The sequence below is a fragment of the Molossus molossus genome, unplaced genomic scaffold (genome assembly GCF_014108415.1).
Source record: "Molossus molossus isolate mMolMol1 unplaced genomic scaffold, mMolMol1.p scaffold_m16_p_1, whole genome shotgun sequence".
Lineage (NCBI taxonomy): Eukaryota > Metazoa > Chordata > Mammalia > Chiroptera > Molossidae > Molossus > Molossus molossus.
In genome coordinates this window covers 171,931,638-171,950,249 of record NW_023425344.1, presented here as the reverse complement: position 1 = coordinate 171,950,249, position 18,612 = coordinate 171,931,638, and the positions used below count along the sequence as shown (strand labels likewise).

General features: G+C 35.9%; 1 protein-coding gene across 1 annotated transcript; it reads right to left on the bottom strand.

Annotated features, from left to right (window-relative positions):
* Positions 1–17,431: 17,431 nt before the first annotated feature.
* Positions 17,432–18,358, bottom strand: LOC118615161 (olfactory receptor 4N4-like). The gene has a single exon (XM_036239745.1). It carries the CDS (start codon positions 18,356–18,358, stop codon positions 17,432–17,434), a length of 927 nt encoding a protein of 308 aa, XP_036095638.1.
* Positions 18,359–18,612: the final 254 nt, after the last annotated feature.

Below are 18,612 nucleotides of genomic sequence, written 5' to 3'. Positions count from 1 at the left end.
TCCTCAAAAACTTAAAAATAGAATTACCATATGACCCAGAAAATTTCATTTCTGAGTATCTACAGATATCCAAAACACTGATTTGAAAAGGTATATGCATCTCTATGTACATTGCAGCATTTATTGACAATAGCCAAGTATGGAAGCCATCTAAGTGACCACTGATAGACAAAAGGGTAAAGAAGGGTAAAGAAACTTAAACATGTTGAGTATGAAATTTAGAAATCTGGGCTCATCTGCCAAAACTATAAAATCTGTTAAATTTTTCTCTGAAATCTTTAGCTTTCCCTGTCTACACCTTCCTTCCTTTCATCTGTAATTTATAAGGAAAATGAAACATATCAGTATTTGTATGCTCCTTGGTTTTAAGGTCAGGCATCAGCTTTCTGAAGGCTATTGATAATTTTACTTAATTTTGGTCATAGAAAGAAAGTTTTTGTCCACTATTAAAGTAATTCTAAGCATTAATAGCAAATGGAGATCTCATGGGGGCGAGGTGAGAATTCAACATTACTAAATTTAGACTTTCGCCTCTGGCTATACTTTATGAAACTCTGACCTCTATTCCATTGCATTCCAAAGCAGCCCATGAACCAGTAGAAAAGTTGCAATGTTTTTCTATTGTCTTCTCCTTGTTTCTTGTAAATATGAATACCTCTGAAAATTTGAGTTTCCAGAGGTTTTATGTAACTCTCAAAAAGTAACCATCCTTCCATCTTGATGAAACATTAACTGACCATTCTTGTCATTGTTCATAAATATTTATTCTGACATAGAGAAACTTAGAAATCTCTACCTCTTTATGATGCAGTGGAGAAATTGCTTTGGAGATTTGAGACTATCTCTACCACACTGAATATTTCCAAAGGGAGTTATTAAAATGTCAACTAAATTAGGCAAGAGAATATAACAGGACATCGTAAAGGATGAATATTTTAAAATGTGTCACATAGTGCCAACTGAGTTAATTCTGAATTCTAACACCAAAATCCTATCAGTCAATGAGGTAATAAAACACTGTTTGGAAACATATTTACTTGGTCAAAAGTAAACAAAAGTTTAAAACAAGGTTTATTTATATTTTATTTAAAAATTCAAAAAGAGAAAAACCGTAGCTGAATTATATATATATATCAAGCAGGGACAGAATGAGGGTGAGGTAAGTGAGGTACTTGTATCAGGCACAAAATTTGCCAGAGTACCAGAAACATTAATAATCTAAATTAATAATATTTTAAAAAATCAAAGTTAATATAAAAATTACAAACAGAATATCAAATCTTTTAAAATGAAGACATCCACATGACAGATTTTTCCTTTTGCCTCAGGTTCTGATATGGCTCAGCATGATACTATTACTGAAGATGCCTTTATGCAAATTTCATATTTAGAGTGTAAGAAGGAGACTTTACTGACTGAAACAGAGTATTTGTCCTGGGAAGTTACTGAATGTGTGGGGAAAGTGGCATGTGTTGGGCACTTTAGCTGCATTAAAGGGAGGCAAATCCAAACTTGTCAGTGAGTACAGACAGTGTAGCCCTGGGAAATAGAGGAAGTACCCACCCCCACTCCTGCAGATCACACGCACTACACACAACAGGAGTCTGCTTAAACCATACAGGGAAGATCTCAGATATACTTGCAAAATGAAGATCCATAGGGGACGGAAGACCAACTCAGAAGCAGGGGTATTTAAGGAGTGAGGGCCTAGGCAGACCTCGTCTCTGGGCTTCAGAGGTCCCATCCACTGGGCTGTTTGGGACTCTGTCTTGCCAAGTGTCAGACTGGTGGCCGAAGGCCAGGCAGGGATAGTGACTGACATTGGATGCACCAAAGAACCTACTGGGAGGCCTGTGACTGGCACACCAAGGGGCCAGTCTTGGACACTTGAGTAAAATGTAGCAAGTGCCACAAATAGCAGTTCCAACGAGTGAACAGAGTAGGCACCAAAATCTGTGGAGCTGAACTCCCACTTTTTTTCCTTTTCTTTGTTCTTTTATTTCCTTAATATCATTTTGTATATACTCCTCTTTTTATTTTTTTAGATTTCACTTTGTTTCTGCTTTTCTTTTTTTCTGTCATATCCCTCATTTCTCTCTTCCCTTTTCTCTGTGTATTTTTTCTTTCTCTTCTTTTTTTCTAATTTTTTATTTCTTTTTCTGTTTTTCTCATCTTATTCCATATATTATTTTACTCATTATTATTGTCTACTTTAATTAGAATTATTTTGTGTGTGTGTGTGTGTGTGTTTGTGTGTGTGGTTTCTTTTCTTCTATTCTGTTCTTATTTTTCTTTCTTTTCTCCACCTTCTTTTCTTTCACACTCTCCTTCATTTTCTTTTTTCTGCTCTAATTATTTTGATCTCTTGTATTATAGTATTTCTTTTGATCTCCCTTTCTTCCTTTACTCTTTTCTTATTCTTTTTTGGTGGTGGTGGTGGGGTTGTTTTGGTTCTTGTTATTAGTTTTTATTATTTGTGTGTATGTTGTTTTCAGTTTGGTCCTGTTTGTCTTTTTTTTTTGCTGTTGTTGTTGTTTTTTTATTTTAGTCCTCACCCGAGGACATTTTATGATATTTTGTTCAGATAGAGTGGGAGGGAGAGAGAGAGAAAGAAACATCGACGTGAAAGGGACACATTGAGTGGTTGCCACCTACACGACCCAACCAGGGCTGGGGACAAACTGCAACCGAGGTACATGCCCTTAGCAGGAACCGAACCCGGGTCTCTCTGGACCGCAGGCCGATGCTCTAACTGCTGAGCCAAACTGGTCAGGGCTGGTCCTGTTTGTCTTGTCTTGTTTCAGCAGTGCCTGTATAACAGCTGCCACAATGTGGTTGAGGTTGAGTCTCACAGTAAGCCAGCCTGAGGACCAAACCCACCCACAACAGAGATAACAACAATTAAGAGTCAGTTACAATAGGAGGGCCCACAAAACCCATGCAAGGGACATTTCTAGAGAATCCAGCTCAGAAAATCAAGTAGATTACACCACCAGGTCCCACAAGATACCAACTACAGATGGCCAGCCAACCAGGACTAGGAGTCATAACATATCTACCTAATAAATAGATACAAGCACAAAAAGGCAGCCAAAATGGGGAAACAAAGAAACAGGCCCCATATGAAAAAAACAAGAGAATTCTCCAGAAGAAGAACAAAATAAAATGAAGATAAGCAATTTATCAGAAATAGAGTTAAGAGTAATGATTATAAGGATGCTCAAAAACATGGAAAAATACATAGAAACTATGAAAAACAACCAGTTAGAAATGAAAAATGACATAACAGAAATAAAGAATATATTGGAAAAAAATAAACAGCAGATTAGAGAAAGCCAAAAAAATTAAATCAGCAAATTAGAAGACAGGGTAGGAAAAAAAATGACTCATTCAGAGTACAAAAAGAAAAGAAAAAAGGATTTGAAAGCAGGAGGACAGTTAAAGGAAGCTTTGGGACAACATGATATATAACAATATTCACATTATAGGAGTACCAGAAGGAGAAAAAAGTGAGCAAGGGATAGAAAACATTTTGAAGAAATAGAGGCAGAATACTTCTCTAATCTGGTGAAAGAAAAAGTCACACAAGTTCAGAAAGCACAGAGCCGAGCCCCAAGGAAGAAAAAAAGCCAAAGAGGCCCATTCCAGGACACATGATAATTAAAATGACAAAAATTAAAGACAAAGGGAGAATCGTAAATGCAGCAAGAGAAAAGCTATTTGTTACCTACAAAGGAGCTGTCAGCTGATTTCTCAACATAAACACTACCAGCCAGAAGGGAATGGCATGAAGTATTCAAAATAATGAAAAGCAAGGATCTGAAACCGAGACTACTCTATCCAGCAAAGCTATAATTTAAAATTGAAGGTGAAATGAAGAGCTTGCCAGACAAAAATAAAAATAAAAAGGTTAAAGGAGTTTGTTACCACAAAATCAGCACTGCAAGAAATATTAAAGGGACTGCTGTAATAAGATGAAGGAATATATATAGAGAGGTACAGAGACATAAAGAATAAAATGGCAATAAGTACCTATTAATAATAATTTACTTAATAAATAATTTACTTAACAATAATTTACTTAAATGTAAATGGATTAAATGCTCAAATGAAAAGATATATTGTAGCTAAATGGATACAAAACATGACTCATATACAAGGTATCCTAAAAAAACTGTATACAGGGTGAGTATAGATTCTATTACATTTTGACAGTGAAACACATTTTAATAAACACCATCTTTATAATTATTCAAATTTGTGTGTACATATTTTGGGTACATCCTATAAATGCTGTCTACAAGAGACCCACCTCAAAACAAAAGACTCACACAGAATGAAAGTGAAAGGAGGGAAAAAAATTGTCCGTGAAAATTAATAAAATCAGTAAATTTTATTAATAAACTGTATTAATAAAATTAATTGATTAAAAATTAAAATTAAGAAATTAATAAAAAGCAGGCATAGCAATACTTATATCTAACAAAATAGACTTCAAAACAAGGGACATAAAATGAGACAAAGAAGGTCAGTACATAATACTAAAAGGATCAATGGAACAAGAAGATATAACCCAGGTAAACATATATGTACTCAATATAGGAGCACCTAAATATATTTTTTAAAAACTACTGGAGGACTTCAAGGAAGAGATCAATAGCAATACAGTCATACCAGGTGACGTTAACACCCAATTGACATCACTGGATAGATCTTGTAGATAAAAATTGAACAAGGAAACCACTATCCTAAGCACACTAGATCAGATTAATGTAATTGACATTTATAGAACATTTTACCCCAAAGCTGCAGAATATGCATTCTTCTTACGTGCACATGGCACATTCTTAAAGATAGGCCACATGTTAGGACACAAAATAAGTCTCTACAACTTGAAAAAGATTGAAATCATATGAAGCATCTTTTTGGGTCACAATGGCATGAAACTAGAAATCAACTATACACCAAAAAAAAAAAAAAAAACTCAAAAATATTCAGACACATGGAGACTAAATAGCATGTGATTTAACAATTAATGGGTTATCAATGAGATCAATAAAGAAATCCAAAACAGATTCCAAAATGGCAATGGAGTGAATGGAAGCTACACAGACCATCTCCCAGGACAAAACTGAAATTACAATGAAAATAAAGACAAAACCTTGGGAAAAAGTAACAGAAAAGCAACTGGAGAGGACCCTATAACAAGGGACAGAAAAAGTACACTAAGTGGAACCTGGTAGGAACTGTGGAGGCACAAGAGGGAAAGCAGTGAGCACCAAAACAGCACTGCAAGAAATGTTAAAAGGACTGCTGTAATTACTAGACGAAATAGAGAGAAGAATATAACCACAATAAACAAAAAATGCAATATATAAGTATATATCATTAATAACCTTAAATATAAATGGATTAAACACTGATCAAAAGACATAGAGTGATTAATTGGATAAGAAAGCATGACTCATATATATGTTGTTTATAAGAGACCTACTTCACAACAAAAACTCACATAGGTTGGAAGTAAAGGGATAAAAAATATTTCCAAGCAAGCGGAAAGGAAAAAATGCTGGGGTAGTTCATATCTAATAAAACAGACTTCAAAAGGAAGGCCTTAACTAGAGACAAAGAAGGCCACTACATAATATTGAAAGGATCTATCCAACAGGAAGATATAATCTTAGTAAACATATATGCACCTAATGTCGGAGCACCAAAATATATTTAAAAACTTCAGGAGGACTTCAAAGGAGAAGTCGACAGCAATACAATCATAGCAGGGGACTTCAACACACCGCTGACATCATTGAATAAATCCTCTAGACAAAAAATTAACAAGAAAACAGAGACTCTAAATGATGCATTAGATCAATGAATTGAATAGATAACTACAGAGAATTACACCCCAAGACTGCAGAATTCACATTGTTCTCAAGTGTACACAGAACATTCTCAAAGACAGACCACATGTTAGGACACAAACTAAGTCTCTACAAGTTCAAGAAGATTGAAATTATATCAACCATCTTCTCAAATTGCAATGGCATGAAACTAGAAATCAATTGCATCAAAAACATGCAAAGACATTTAAACACATTGAGGCTAACTAAAGAGCATATTCTTAAACAATAAATAGATTACCTAGGAGATCAAGGAAGAACTTAAAACCTTCCTAGAAACCAATAAAAATGAATACATAACACCACAAAATCTATGGAACACAGCAAAAGCAGTCCTAAGAGAGACGTTCATAGCACTACAGATCTACCTCAAGAAACAAGAAAAATTTCTAATTGACTATCTAACCTCACAACTTAGCATACTAGAAAGAAAACAAAAAGAAACCCAGAGCAAGTAGAAGGAGAGAAATAGTAAAGATCAGAGCAGAAATAAATGACATAGAGACTACAAAAAAAAAAAAAAAAAATTCAAAAGATCAATGAAACAAAAAGCTGATTCTTTGAAAGATAAACAAGATTGATGGGCCCTTAGTCAGACTCACCAAGAAACAAAGAGAGAAGACCCAAATAAACAAAATCAGAAACAAAAGAGAAGTAACAACTGATACCACAGAAATACAAAGGATCATTAACAAATACTATGAACAATTATATGCCAACAAAATGGACAATCTAGGCAAAATAGACAAATTTCTAGAAACACATAGTTTCCCAAAAATGGAACCAGGAAGAGATAGAAAACTTTAACAGACCAATAACAACTAAGGAAATTAAAGATGTAATCAAGACTCTCTCAGCAAACAAAAGCTCAGGCCCAAGCAGCTTCATGGGGGAGTTTTACTGAACATTCAAAGAAGAACTAACACCCATTCCCCTCAAACTATTCCTAAAATCCAAGAAGACTGAAGACTTCCAAACTTGTTTTTTGAGGCCAGCATAATTCTAATTCCAAAACCAGATAAAGACACTGCAAAGAAAAAAAACTACAGGTCAATATCCCTGATAAACATAGATGCCAAAATCCTTAACAAAGTATTAGCAAATCAGATCCAGCAATACATCAAAAATATTATTCATCATGACCAAGTGAGATTCATCCCAGGGATAAAATCTGGTACAATATTCACAAATCAATAAATGTGATATATCACACATATGAAAGATAATAACCATATGATCATATCAATAGACCATTTTCCTTAGGAGCAGGAACAAGACAGGCATGCCCACTTTTGCTACTCTTACTTAATATAGTACTGGAAGTCTTAGTCACAGCAATTAGACATGAAGAAAAAATAAAGGGGATCTAAACCGGAAAGGAGAAAGTGAAATTGTCATTATTTGCAGGTGACATTATATTGTACATAGGAAACCCTAAAGACTTAATCAAAAATCTACTAGAGCTAATAAATGAATCTGGAAATGTAGCAGGATAAAAAATTAACATCAAGAAATCGACAGCATTCTTATACTCTGGGAGAGTCTTGATTACATCTTTAATTTCCTTAGTTGTTATTGGTCTGTTAAAGTTTTCTATCTCTTCCTGGTTCCATTTTTGGGAAACCAATAATGAACTCACAGAGAGAAACTAAAAAATAAACTCCCATTTACCACTGTGGCAAAAAAACAAACAAACCCTAAGATACCTAGGAATAAACTTAACCAAAGAAGTAAAGGACCTTCTCACAGAAAACTACAAGACATTGAAAAAAGAAATAGAGGAAGATATAAAAATGTGGAAGCATATATCTTGTTCATGAATTGGAAGATTTAGCATCATAAAAATGTCCATACTACCCAAAGCAATCTATAGATTCAATACAAACCCCATTAAAATACCAACAACATATTTCACGGAACTAGAACAAATACTCCAGAAGTTTATATGGAACCATAAAAGACCCCAAATAGCCACAGCAATCTTGAAAAAGAAGAACATAGTAGGAGGGATCACAATACTGAATATCAGGTTATACTACAAAGCCATTGTAATCAAAACTGGTACTGGCACAAGAACGGGCATATGGATCAATGGGACAGAACAGAGAACCCAGAAATGGACCCAAAACAATATGCTCAATTATTATTTGACAAAGATGGCAAGAGCACACAGTAGAGTAAAGACAGCCTCTTTAATAAATGGTGTTGGTAAAATTGGACAGCTACATGCAAAAAAATGAAGCTAGACCACCAAATTACACCATACACAAGAATAAATTCAAAATGAATAAAAGATTTAAATGTGTCTCATGAATCCATAAAAGTCCTCAAAGAAAATGCAGGCAACAAAATGTCAGACATCATACACAGCAGAACATTCATGATATAACACCTAACGCAAGAGAAAAAAAATGAAAAAATGGGACTACATAAAACTAAAAAGCTTCTGTACAGGAAAAAAACACACAAAAAAAACAAAAAACAAGCATCAGAATGGAAGGGCAACCCACTATATGGAAGAGCATAATCCCCATGATACATCAGATAAGGGGTTAATTTCCAAAAAATATAGTGCACTCATACAACTCAGCAAAAGGAAGACAAAATCCAATTAAAAATGGGCAGAAGACCTAAATAGACACTTCTCTAAACAGGACATACAAATGGCCAAGAGATATAAGAAAAAATGCTCAACGTCACTAATCATCAGAGAGATGCAAATTAAAACAACTATGATGTATCACCTCACACCTGTCAGAATGGCTGCCATCAACAAATCATCAAAAAACAAGTGTTGGCGAGGGTGTGGAGAAAAGGGAACTCTAGTACACTGCTGGTGGGAATGCAGACTGGTGCAGCCACTATAGAAAACAATATGGTGTTACCTCAAAAAATTAAAAATGGACTGCCATTTGACCCAGTGATCCCACTTCTAGAAATATACCCTCAGAAGCCTGAAACACCAGAATATATGTACCCTTATGTTCATAGCAGCACTATTTACAATTGCTACAGTCTGGAAACAGCCCAAGTGTCCATCAATAGATGAGTGCACAAAAAAGCTGCAGTACATATACGCAATGGAATACTATGCAGCTGTAAGAAAGAAAGATCTCTTACCCGTTGAGATAACATGGAGGGACCTGGAGAGTATTATCCTAAGTAAAACAAGCCAATCAGATAGAAACAAATATCACATGATCTCACTTAATTGTGGAATATAATGAACAAAACAAGCTGATGAACAAAACAGACCCAGAGAGAGACATACAAGTAGGGTACAGACTGACAAATCTCTGAAGAGGGGGATGGAGGGAGGAAAGAGAGAAACCACAGAACTTATATGCATGTATGTATAACCAGTGGACATAGACAACAATACTGGGGTTGGGGGAGGGAGAGTGGGATCAGCAGGAGGGTGTCAATGGGGGAAAGGGAGAAACATCTGTAACAAAAAAATAAATAAAAATAAATAAATAAAACATTTTTAAAAAATATAAAAGTTCAATGAAACCAAGAGGTGGTTCTTTGAAAAGATAAACAAGATTGATAAACTTCTAGCCAGACTCATCAAAAAACAATGACAGAGGACCCAAATAAATAAAATCAGAAATGAAAGAGGTCATTATTCGCAGATGACATGATACTGTACATAGAAAACTCTAAAGAGTTCACCAAAAAACTACTAGATTTAAAGATGAATTTGGCAATGTAACAAGATACTAAATTAACATCCATAAATTGATGGCATTTTTATACACTAATAATGACACCAGAGTAATGCAAAGGATTGTAAGAAAATACTATGAACAAACATATGCAGACAGATTAGAAAACCTAGATGAAACGAACAAATTCTAAAAACATACATCTTCTAAAACTCAACCAGGAAGATTCTGAAAACCTGAATATTCTAATAACAACTAATGAAATTGAAGCATTAATCAATAAACTCCTAGCAAATAAAAGTCCTACTTTAGATGGCTTCATAGGAGAGTTTTACCAAACATTCAAAGAAGACAAATATCACAATGTCTCACTTTTAAGTGGAATCTAATGAGCAAAATAAACTGACAAATAAAATAGAATCAGAAGGATGGAAATATGAAACAACTGATGAATCTCAGAGGGAAGGGGTGTGGTGGGGAAGGGAAGAGATTAACCAAAGAATTTATATGCGTATATGCATTGCCCATGGATACTGAAAATAAGGTGGTAAAGACCTGGGGTGGGGCAGGAACCAAGTGGAGGGGTTCAATTGGGGGGAGGACGTCTTTAATACTCTCAACAATAAACATTAAAAATATAAAATAAATATAAAAATATACAAAATAAAAAATATCAATTTGGTATTTATTTTGTTCACATTGGATTTTTTTAAAATTAATTTTAATTTTTTAATGTTGATTAAATATTATTTAATTTCTAATACTACCATTTTTTGTCAGCTCCTTAAATTTTGCATTCAATTCAATGCCTTACTCACCTCTCTAGCTTCACTATTGTTCTGCCCTAAAAGCAAGTAATCTGGCCCTAAAAGCAAGTAATGTGGCCCAGTCAGTAATGAGTATATAAGATTCAGCATATTGTTGGTGATTAAGACATAAGCAGAGAGGATATCAATAGTGGTTATTAAGATTTCCAAGGCCCTGGCCGGTTTGGCTCAGCGGTTGGAGCGTCAGCCTGCGGTACAGAGAGACCCGGGTTCGGTTACCACTAAGGGCGCGTACCTCGGTTGCAGTTTGTCCCTGGCCCTGGTTGGTCGTGCGGGTGGCAGCCACTTGATGTGTCCCTTCACATCGATGTTTCTCTCTCTCTCTCTTCCTCTCTCTCCCTCCCGCTCTATCTGAACAAAAAATGGAAAATTGTCCTCAAGTGAGGATAAAAAAAAAAAAATTTTCAAGGCATAATTCTTCTTAGAGAAAATGGAATATTAAAAACACTCTAGTATTCAAAAGAAGGAAGAGAAATGCAAAGGAACAAAGTAGTAATGACACACAGAAAACAAATATTAATGGTGGACATAAGCTCAAATAAGAACAATTATATATTTTACAGATTTTGCAAAAATATAAATTTTTATCCTCTTTTAAGTCTTTTGTGCTATTCTTGTCTTATATTTAACTTCTACATAAGTTATAAGCCCCATAGTATATATATATATTTTTTTAGTAGAAGGGAGGGAGAGGGAGAGAGAGAGAAACATCGTGTGTGAGAGAGACACATCAATTGGCTTCCTCTAGCGTGACTCCGACCAGGGTCAGGATTGAACCTGCAACACAGGAACGTACCCTTGACCAGGACTCAAACCTGAGACCCTTTGGTCTGCAGGTTGATGCTCTAACTGGTGAGCCAAACTTGCCGGGGTGAACTTTATTATTTTTAATTTAAGCTTTTAATTATCTTCAAAAGTAAATAAGAAAAGATTAAAATAGACTTTTTCCCATATTTATGCACTTATTTACCCCTTCTATATTTTTTCATTTCTGCCCATAAATTCAAGTTTCCATCTGGTATATTTTCCCACCAGCTTGAAGAATTTTATTTAGTACAACTGTGTGTAAGTCTACTGGCAGCAAATTTTCTCTCAGCTTTTATGAATATTAAAATGCCTGTTGCACTTTTTTAAAGTTTATTTTCACTGGATAGAAATTCTAGATTGTTTGTTTGTTTGTTTGTTTGTTTGTTTGAAGAACTCGAAAAAATACAATTTCACTGATATGGTTTTCATTATTTATGATTTTTAAAAATCAACCACCATTTTTATTGTCATTGCTATTTGCCATCTTTTTATCCTATGGCTGCTTTTTAAGAGTTTTTTTTTTTTCTTCCCTAATCATTCTGCACCAGTTACATTATGGTCTTATTTGTATTTATACTGTTTGGATTATCCTGAGTTTCCTGAATATCTGGATTAATGTTTTGGTGAAATTCTCTCCTCTTTTTATTTAATTATTTGATGCTGCCCCCAAAGTGAATTAACACTATTCATGTTTTTGAATCTTTTCTCTCTGCCCTTTACTCTGGATTATTTCTAAAAACTAATCTTCATAATCACTAGTCATTTTATCTGTAGTGTCCAAAATGCTGTTCAGCTAATCTAAGAAATTCCTTTTTATTTCAAATATTGTTCTTTTCAGTTCTAGTATATCCATTTATAGTTAAGGTTTGCACTTCTCTTCTGAAATCTTCATCTCCTTATCCATGTATTATATTTAATATGTTTATAATAGTTTTCTAAAGGCTTTGTGGTTCGACTGATAGTCTTTTCCTATCAACATTTTTCTATTAATTATGAGATATTCCTCTGTTTTATTTTTTTGGCATAGCTTCTAATTTTCAAAATTATATTCTTAACACTATTAAAAATTCCGTGGAAGATGAAGAATTATATTTACTTTTATTATGCTTATTTTTTTCAGAAAGTTAAATTATTTTCCTCTGTCCTGAAATTAAAATGAGAGTCTAAGCATTAGAATTCCTTCAAACTCTAGTTGAGCTGGGGCTTGGAATCATCTTTAATTATATTGAATTTAGCTCAGATTAGTTTTACCTCCAACATCTGCCAACTGCCACCAAGAAACTAATATCTTTGATCTTGTCAGTATTTACAGTTGGGAGGAGTTTGAGTCATAATTTAGATAATTTTGTTTCCCTTAGGATTCAACTCTGTAGACATCCACATTTGAACACTACAGTAATATCTAAGAATGTGCAAATTGCCCTGGCCGGTTTGGCTCAGCGGTTAGAGCGTCGGCCTGCGGTCCGGAGAGACCTGGGTTCGGTTCCCGCTAAGGGCACGTACTTCGGTTGCAGTTTGTCCCCGGCCCTGGTTGGTCGTGCAGGTGGCAGCCACTCGATGTGTCCCTTCACGTCGATGTTTCTCTCTCTCTCTCCCTTCCTCTCTCTCCCTCCCTCTCTATCTGTACAAAAAATGGAAAAATATCCTCGGGTGAGGATTAAAAAAAAAAAAAAGAATGTGCAAATTCCCTCTGGTTTTCATTTCTTCCTCCATTATTCCTTTACTGAGCAAATTACTGATATAGATGTCAGGGTGTGGGAGGAGAGAGAAATTTATAAGTGAGCTATTTATTTTTGTGTTTGGAGCTTTTTTAGATTCTAATCCATCTAAATCCCATGTGCCATTAAAGGTTCAGCTTGTTTTTTATCATTCCTACAAAATATCTCACTCTACTGCAAGATCACTTTTCCATCTGCCAATATCCAGACTAAATACTTGCCCACAGATATGGAAGCTGCCATAGATCTCTGCTCATCTGTACAGGCCTTGTCTCTCTCTGGAGCTCAAAACAATAGGCTTCCTTGTTTCACCCCTGCTTTGATAGCCTTATAGAAAAGTGTATTTTTTATGTTGTATTTTTCTACTTGTTGATAGTACATGAGCAACATTATTCTATAAACATACCACAATCAGTGATCTTGATTCTCACAGTTGGTTTTTGAGAATAAAATTATTTTTGTTTATAACCCTTTCCATTTTTTCCCTTTGTCAATTGATTATTAGTTTCTATTGCCCACATTTCCTTCTGAGTATGTATCTACTTCATATTCACTTATTAAAATTCTTAATGAATTAAGTGAATTAACCTTTTATTATTTATATTAATGTCCTTAGTTAATGGTTTTTTATTTTAATTTTTAAGTGTGGATGCTCCCTTGTACCACCCTGTGGTAGAAAAGGAACATTCAATTCGATTTCCATGCAAATTTCTATAATTGTTGAGATAATAATCCACACATTCATGTGTGGTGAGCAGATTTTCATCAATCTTATACCTTTTGCCTACACATGTTTATTTAACATGTGAAATGTAACTGTTTCTTATTTTCTATTTTTATATTATACTTCACTGAACTTTCTCACCTATAAGATTGTAAAACTATAACACTCTATTTTACCGCTATCTTTGCATTGTTTTGTTTCCCAAAGAAGCTGTGAACATATAAACATAGTCCTTTCGGACTTTGCATCTAGGATTCGTATCAAATGTACTGACTTGTAAATGTAAAACTTTAATTTAGAAAAAAATTAATTGGAGAGAGGCAATAACATGAAAGGCATATAATTCTCCTGGTCCCAGACCACTGCTAAGTGATGTTTCCTTCGGTCAGGAGCTGGCAAAATGGCTTCTTGCTTTCCCAGTCTCCTGATTATTGCAGGTATAGACCAATGGGCAGCTTAGTTCTATTGGCAGTTATGTGGATATTTTTGGCAATTATGTCTGAATACCCAGCATGGAGAATGATTTTCTACACCTTAAAAAAATGTATGGGTACCTAATTTCTGGCATTTAACCCCATTGTATTAAAAATAACTAGATTGATTTATGTAATCTCCAATAGAATCCAGGGATGTTAAGACTATTACTTCATTAGTAATAATCATGAAGCTCTAAAAAAATAAACAAAATACTTTATAATAGTTTTCCATAAAAAATCAATAATCTTTCTATCTTATCTCTCTGCCCAAATTTGGTAGGAAAATTAGAGAAATAAACATATATAGGCCTGCAATGTAACATTCTGCTCTTTTTGGTGTTTTGCAGCTTATTGATCTCTGCCCAGAATCCAGTGTTGCTCTAAACCAGGGATGGAGAACGTCTGGCCCTAAGGTTTTATAAGGCACCAAAAAATGATTTGCTCTGGTCCTGACACGGCAACTGTAGGCAGGACTTGAAATTTGACAAATCTAGAAGCTTTTTCACAGCAACATAAATTCATATTAAATGAATCATAATATTATTGTAAATTTTGAGGGACAAGCAAGGAATACCCATTATGGGGTAGACAGGACACATACAAGTACATAATGAGACAGACACATATGCTTCTTGTTGGCTGCCCATAGCCCATCTGCCTGTGTTGTGGTGACTCAGAGGACAGTCAGTGCCAGGCAGGCTGGGAGTGTACACGTTGCAAAAGTGTTAACACACTGTGAAAAAACTACGGTGATCTGGTGATGATGTGACGAGATGTGATGAGATGATTCCTCAAAATGTTGATGACCTTGCCTCCAATGATTGACAACGATGTAAACTTCTTTGTCAGCACAACCAATAACTCCAATTCAACCTTTATCCACATGTCCACGATCAACAATTCTCACAAAATTTGAAGCTCAGATGAAGAATACGGAAATTACAGTACACAGAAAAGACCTCAAGAGTTAATGATACAAACATTGGATATGTTCCAAGTCCAAGTTGCAGGATTGGAACAGCGATTAAGGCAAAATAATTACATCAGTGGCAACACAAGCACTGGATAGCTATTAAAACTTAAGTGGTGTGACAGCTTACAAATGATGACTGCAAAGAAAAGTTGAGACAGAGTGTCAATCTTTCCAAGAGAAATAGACAAATTATTATTATTATTTTTGTTGAAGTCAAAAGCAAATTAGTATGCCTAATTCGTGGCAATGCATTAATAGTAATGAAAAAAGCCAATCTGAAACATCATTACAGCTCAAAACATGCTAAACTCAATGCATTGGGAGGTCAAATGCATCTGGATAAAATCAATGCTCTTCAGCAGAGTTTGGATTCAAAATAAATCATTTTCACCAGCCCTCATTGTGTCAGAAACATTATTCAGATGAATTATGTAGTGAGCAAGCTAATTGTAAAGAAAATGAGAGTTTGTAAAAGAGTGCATGGTGGCTGCTGTGGAGCTGTTAGCACCAAACAAAGTAAAATTGCTTCAGAGTGTTAGTTTGTGTCTGCAAACTGTCTCAGATCAGATTCCTGATTTAGCACAAGATATGGAAAAAACACTGAATGATTCTGAAGGAGATTTCCAACTTTTCTCTCTGGCCTGTGATGAGACAAGGGGTAAAGGAAATACTGCCCAGCTGGCCATTTTCTTTCATGGAATAACTGCAGAGTTTGACACGCGAGAGGAACTGTTGTCACTGGAAGCTATGCATGGCACTACAAGAGGTGAGAACTTGTTTTATCAAAGAAAAAACTTGAGCTAACATTTGAAAAGTTAAGCTACAGGTGGAGCTCCAGCCATGGTTGGTTCAAAAAGGGTTAATTGCATTTGTCAAGAAAGAACTGAATCATCTCAGTCTTGATCTAAGTGATTTAATTATATGCCATGGCATCATACACCAAGAAAGTCTCTGTGCACAGTCGTGGCTCAATAATATAATGTCAACAGTAGTGTCATGCATAAATTTTGTCAAAAGCAGAGGGTTTAACAGCCATCAATTTAAGGGGTTACTGAATGATCTTGACTCAGTATCGTGATCTTGTTTATCGCTGTGAAGTGCAGTGGCTAAGTCGTGGGAACATGCTCATGAGGTTCTAGGAACTGTGAGATGAAGTCAAACAGTTCATGGAGATGAAGGAAAAACCTGTCAGGGATCCCAACGATAACAAGTGGCTGTGTGATTAAGGGTTCATGGTGGACATTACCAAGTACCTTTCAGAGCTGAACATCAAACTGCAGGGCCCCAACCAGCTTCTCAGCTCCCTGCTTTCAAAGGTGAAATCATCTGAAGCTAAATTAAGGCTGTGGAAAGTGCAACTCGAAAGGAATAACACAGTGCATTTCCCCACTCTGGAAGACAAAAGCCTTTTAAGACACTTCAATAAGCTAGTGAATGTGTGAAACTAATTAGGCATTTAGTGAAGGATTCAGGAATGTGAAAAGTAAACAAATGGGATTGTACATCTTTGCTACACTGTTCAATGTGGAACCAGCTGATGATGGGCCTGATAACCTACACCACAAAATCATTCAGCTGCAAAGTTATGATGAGCTGAAAGCTAGGTACATCAACCTCGTTGAGTTCTATAAATGTTACATAAGCAGTGATGAATTTCCCACTTTGAGGAGACATGCGTTGAAATATGGATCTGTGTTTGGAACACATTACTGCTGCGAGCAGTTCTTTTCAAAACTTACCATTGCAAAGAGTTACTGTGCTCCAGACTACCAACACAAACCTGAAAAATCAGTTGCAAGTAGCAACATCATCAATACCAGTTAACATCACACATTCCCACCAAAAAGAAGCAGTTCCAGCCATCACATTAGGGGTGAGTTAATCAAAGGTTTGACCGCATATAACAGGCGAATTATTAATTTGATAATTTTGTATGGCCTAAGAATGATGTTATAAATATCCAAATGGCCCTAGGCAGAAAAAAGGTTCCCCACCCCTGCTCTAAACCACAGAAAAACAATTGTGAACGAGTGACTTTCTTGCCTAAAATATTAAGATGAACGCGTACTGCAATTAGAATAGAATAAAAATTCTTATCTTAGCCTAAAATACCTTAGTGATTTGACTCTTACAACCGTAAAATTTAACCCCTGAATCACTCATCATACATCAACCACTCTGGTGTTTCTTTTAAAGTCTTTTAACATACCAAGTTTTTTCTCTGATTGCCTACAATAATACCTGACAAATGGGAGTGAATCAATGAAAAACCATATATATTAAATTAATGGATGGTTTGCAGTCAAATTTCTTTGTCTTGACTTATTATAAAATCCATTCAGCAGACCACATGCAGACTCAATAACCTCCTCATGGCACATTTCACTTCCTGGTTACGAAGTGTATAAATTACAGGATTCAACAAAGGGAGGATCACTGTGTGGAGAAAGGAAACCACCTTGTCCACTGGTAAGGTCCTAAAGGGGCGAGTGTAAATGAAAATGGCAGGTCCAAACATAAGAAATATAATAATGATGTGAGTAGTACATGTGGACAGGGCCTTGTTCTTCCCCTCAGTGGAGGACCCATGTACATGACAGATGATGACTGCATAGGAAGACAAAAGGCCCAGGAAGCACAGGAGGGTCATCAGACCACTGTTAAATACCATCAGGAGCTCCACAACAAAGGTGTCTGTGCAGGCCAGCTTAATGACCTGTGGCACGTCACAGAAGAAGTTATCCAGTCGGTTTGGGCCACAGAAGGGCAAGCAGAGAATGAGGGCCACCTGGATGATGGAGTGGACAAAGCCTCCAAGCCAGAGAACCAACAGCAAAGCATAGCAGGCTCTAGGGTTCATGACAGTTGAATAGTGTAAAGGACGGCAGATGGCGATGTAGCGGTCAAAGGCCATCACCACAAGGAGTAACCCCTCCCCTCCTCCAAGGAAGTGCAAGAAAAAGAGCTGAGTGATGCAGGCCCCATAGGAGATCACCTTCTTCTCAGAGAGAAAGTCCACCAGCATCCTGGGCGCCACGATGAAGGAGTAGGATGCATCCAGGAAGGCCAAGTTGCCCAGGAAGAAGTAGAGGGGAGCTGTGAGGCCAGGGTCTGATCTGATGGTGAGAATGATGAGGAAGTTCCCAGGGAGGGTGATGAGGTAGAAAATTAGTATGAACATAAGGACCAGTAGCTGAATATTTCGAGACTGGGTCAGACCAACGAGGATAAATTCTGTCACCACTGTGCTATTTTCTATCTCCATCTCCTCTGCATATAGAACATCAAAGAGTAGAGAGTTTATTTCTATCTCTTCCATCTAGAATAGTTCTTCTCTAACCAAAACCAGTGTATGCCACATCTAGTTATACTCTCACCCTCCTACAACCTAAGACAGCTTTTCTTCCCTATAGTTTTCTATGTTATTTGACTGTCACACACCTGGGTCTTGAATCTACACTCTTTCTGTTTCAGTCCTGTGCTTCTATTTATGTTCCTTGGGTGGGAGTCTGGAATGCC

Excerpts from the sequence above, each read along its gene's own strand:
- LOC118615161 (XM_036239745.1), bottom strand. The coding sequence starts at position 18,358 with ATGGAGATAGAAAATAGCACAGTGGTGACAGAATTTATCCTCGTTGGT.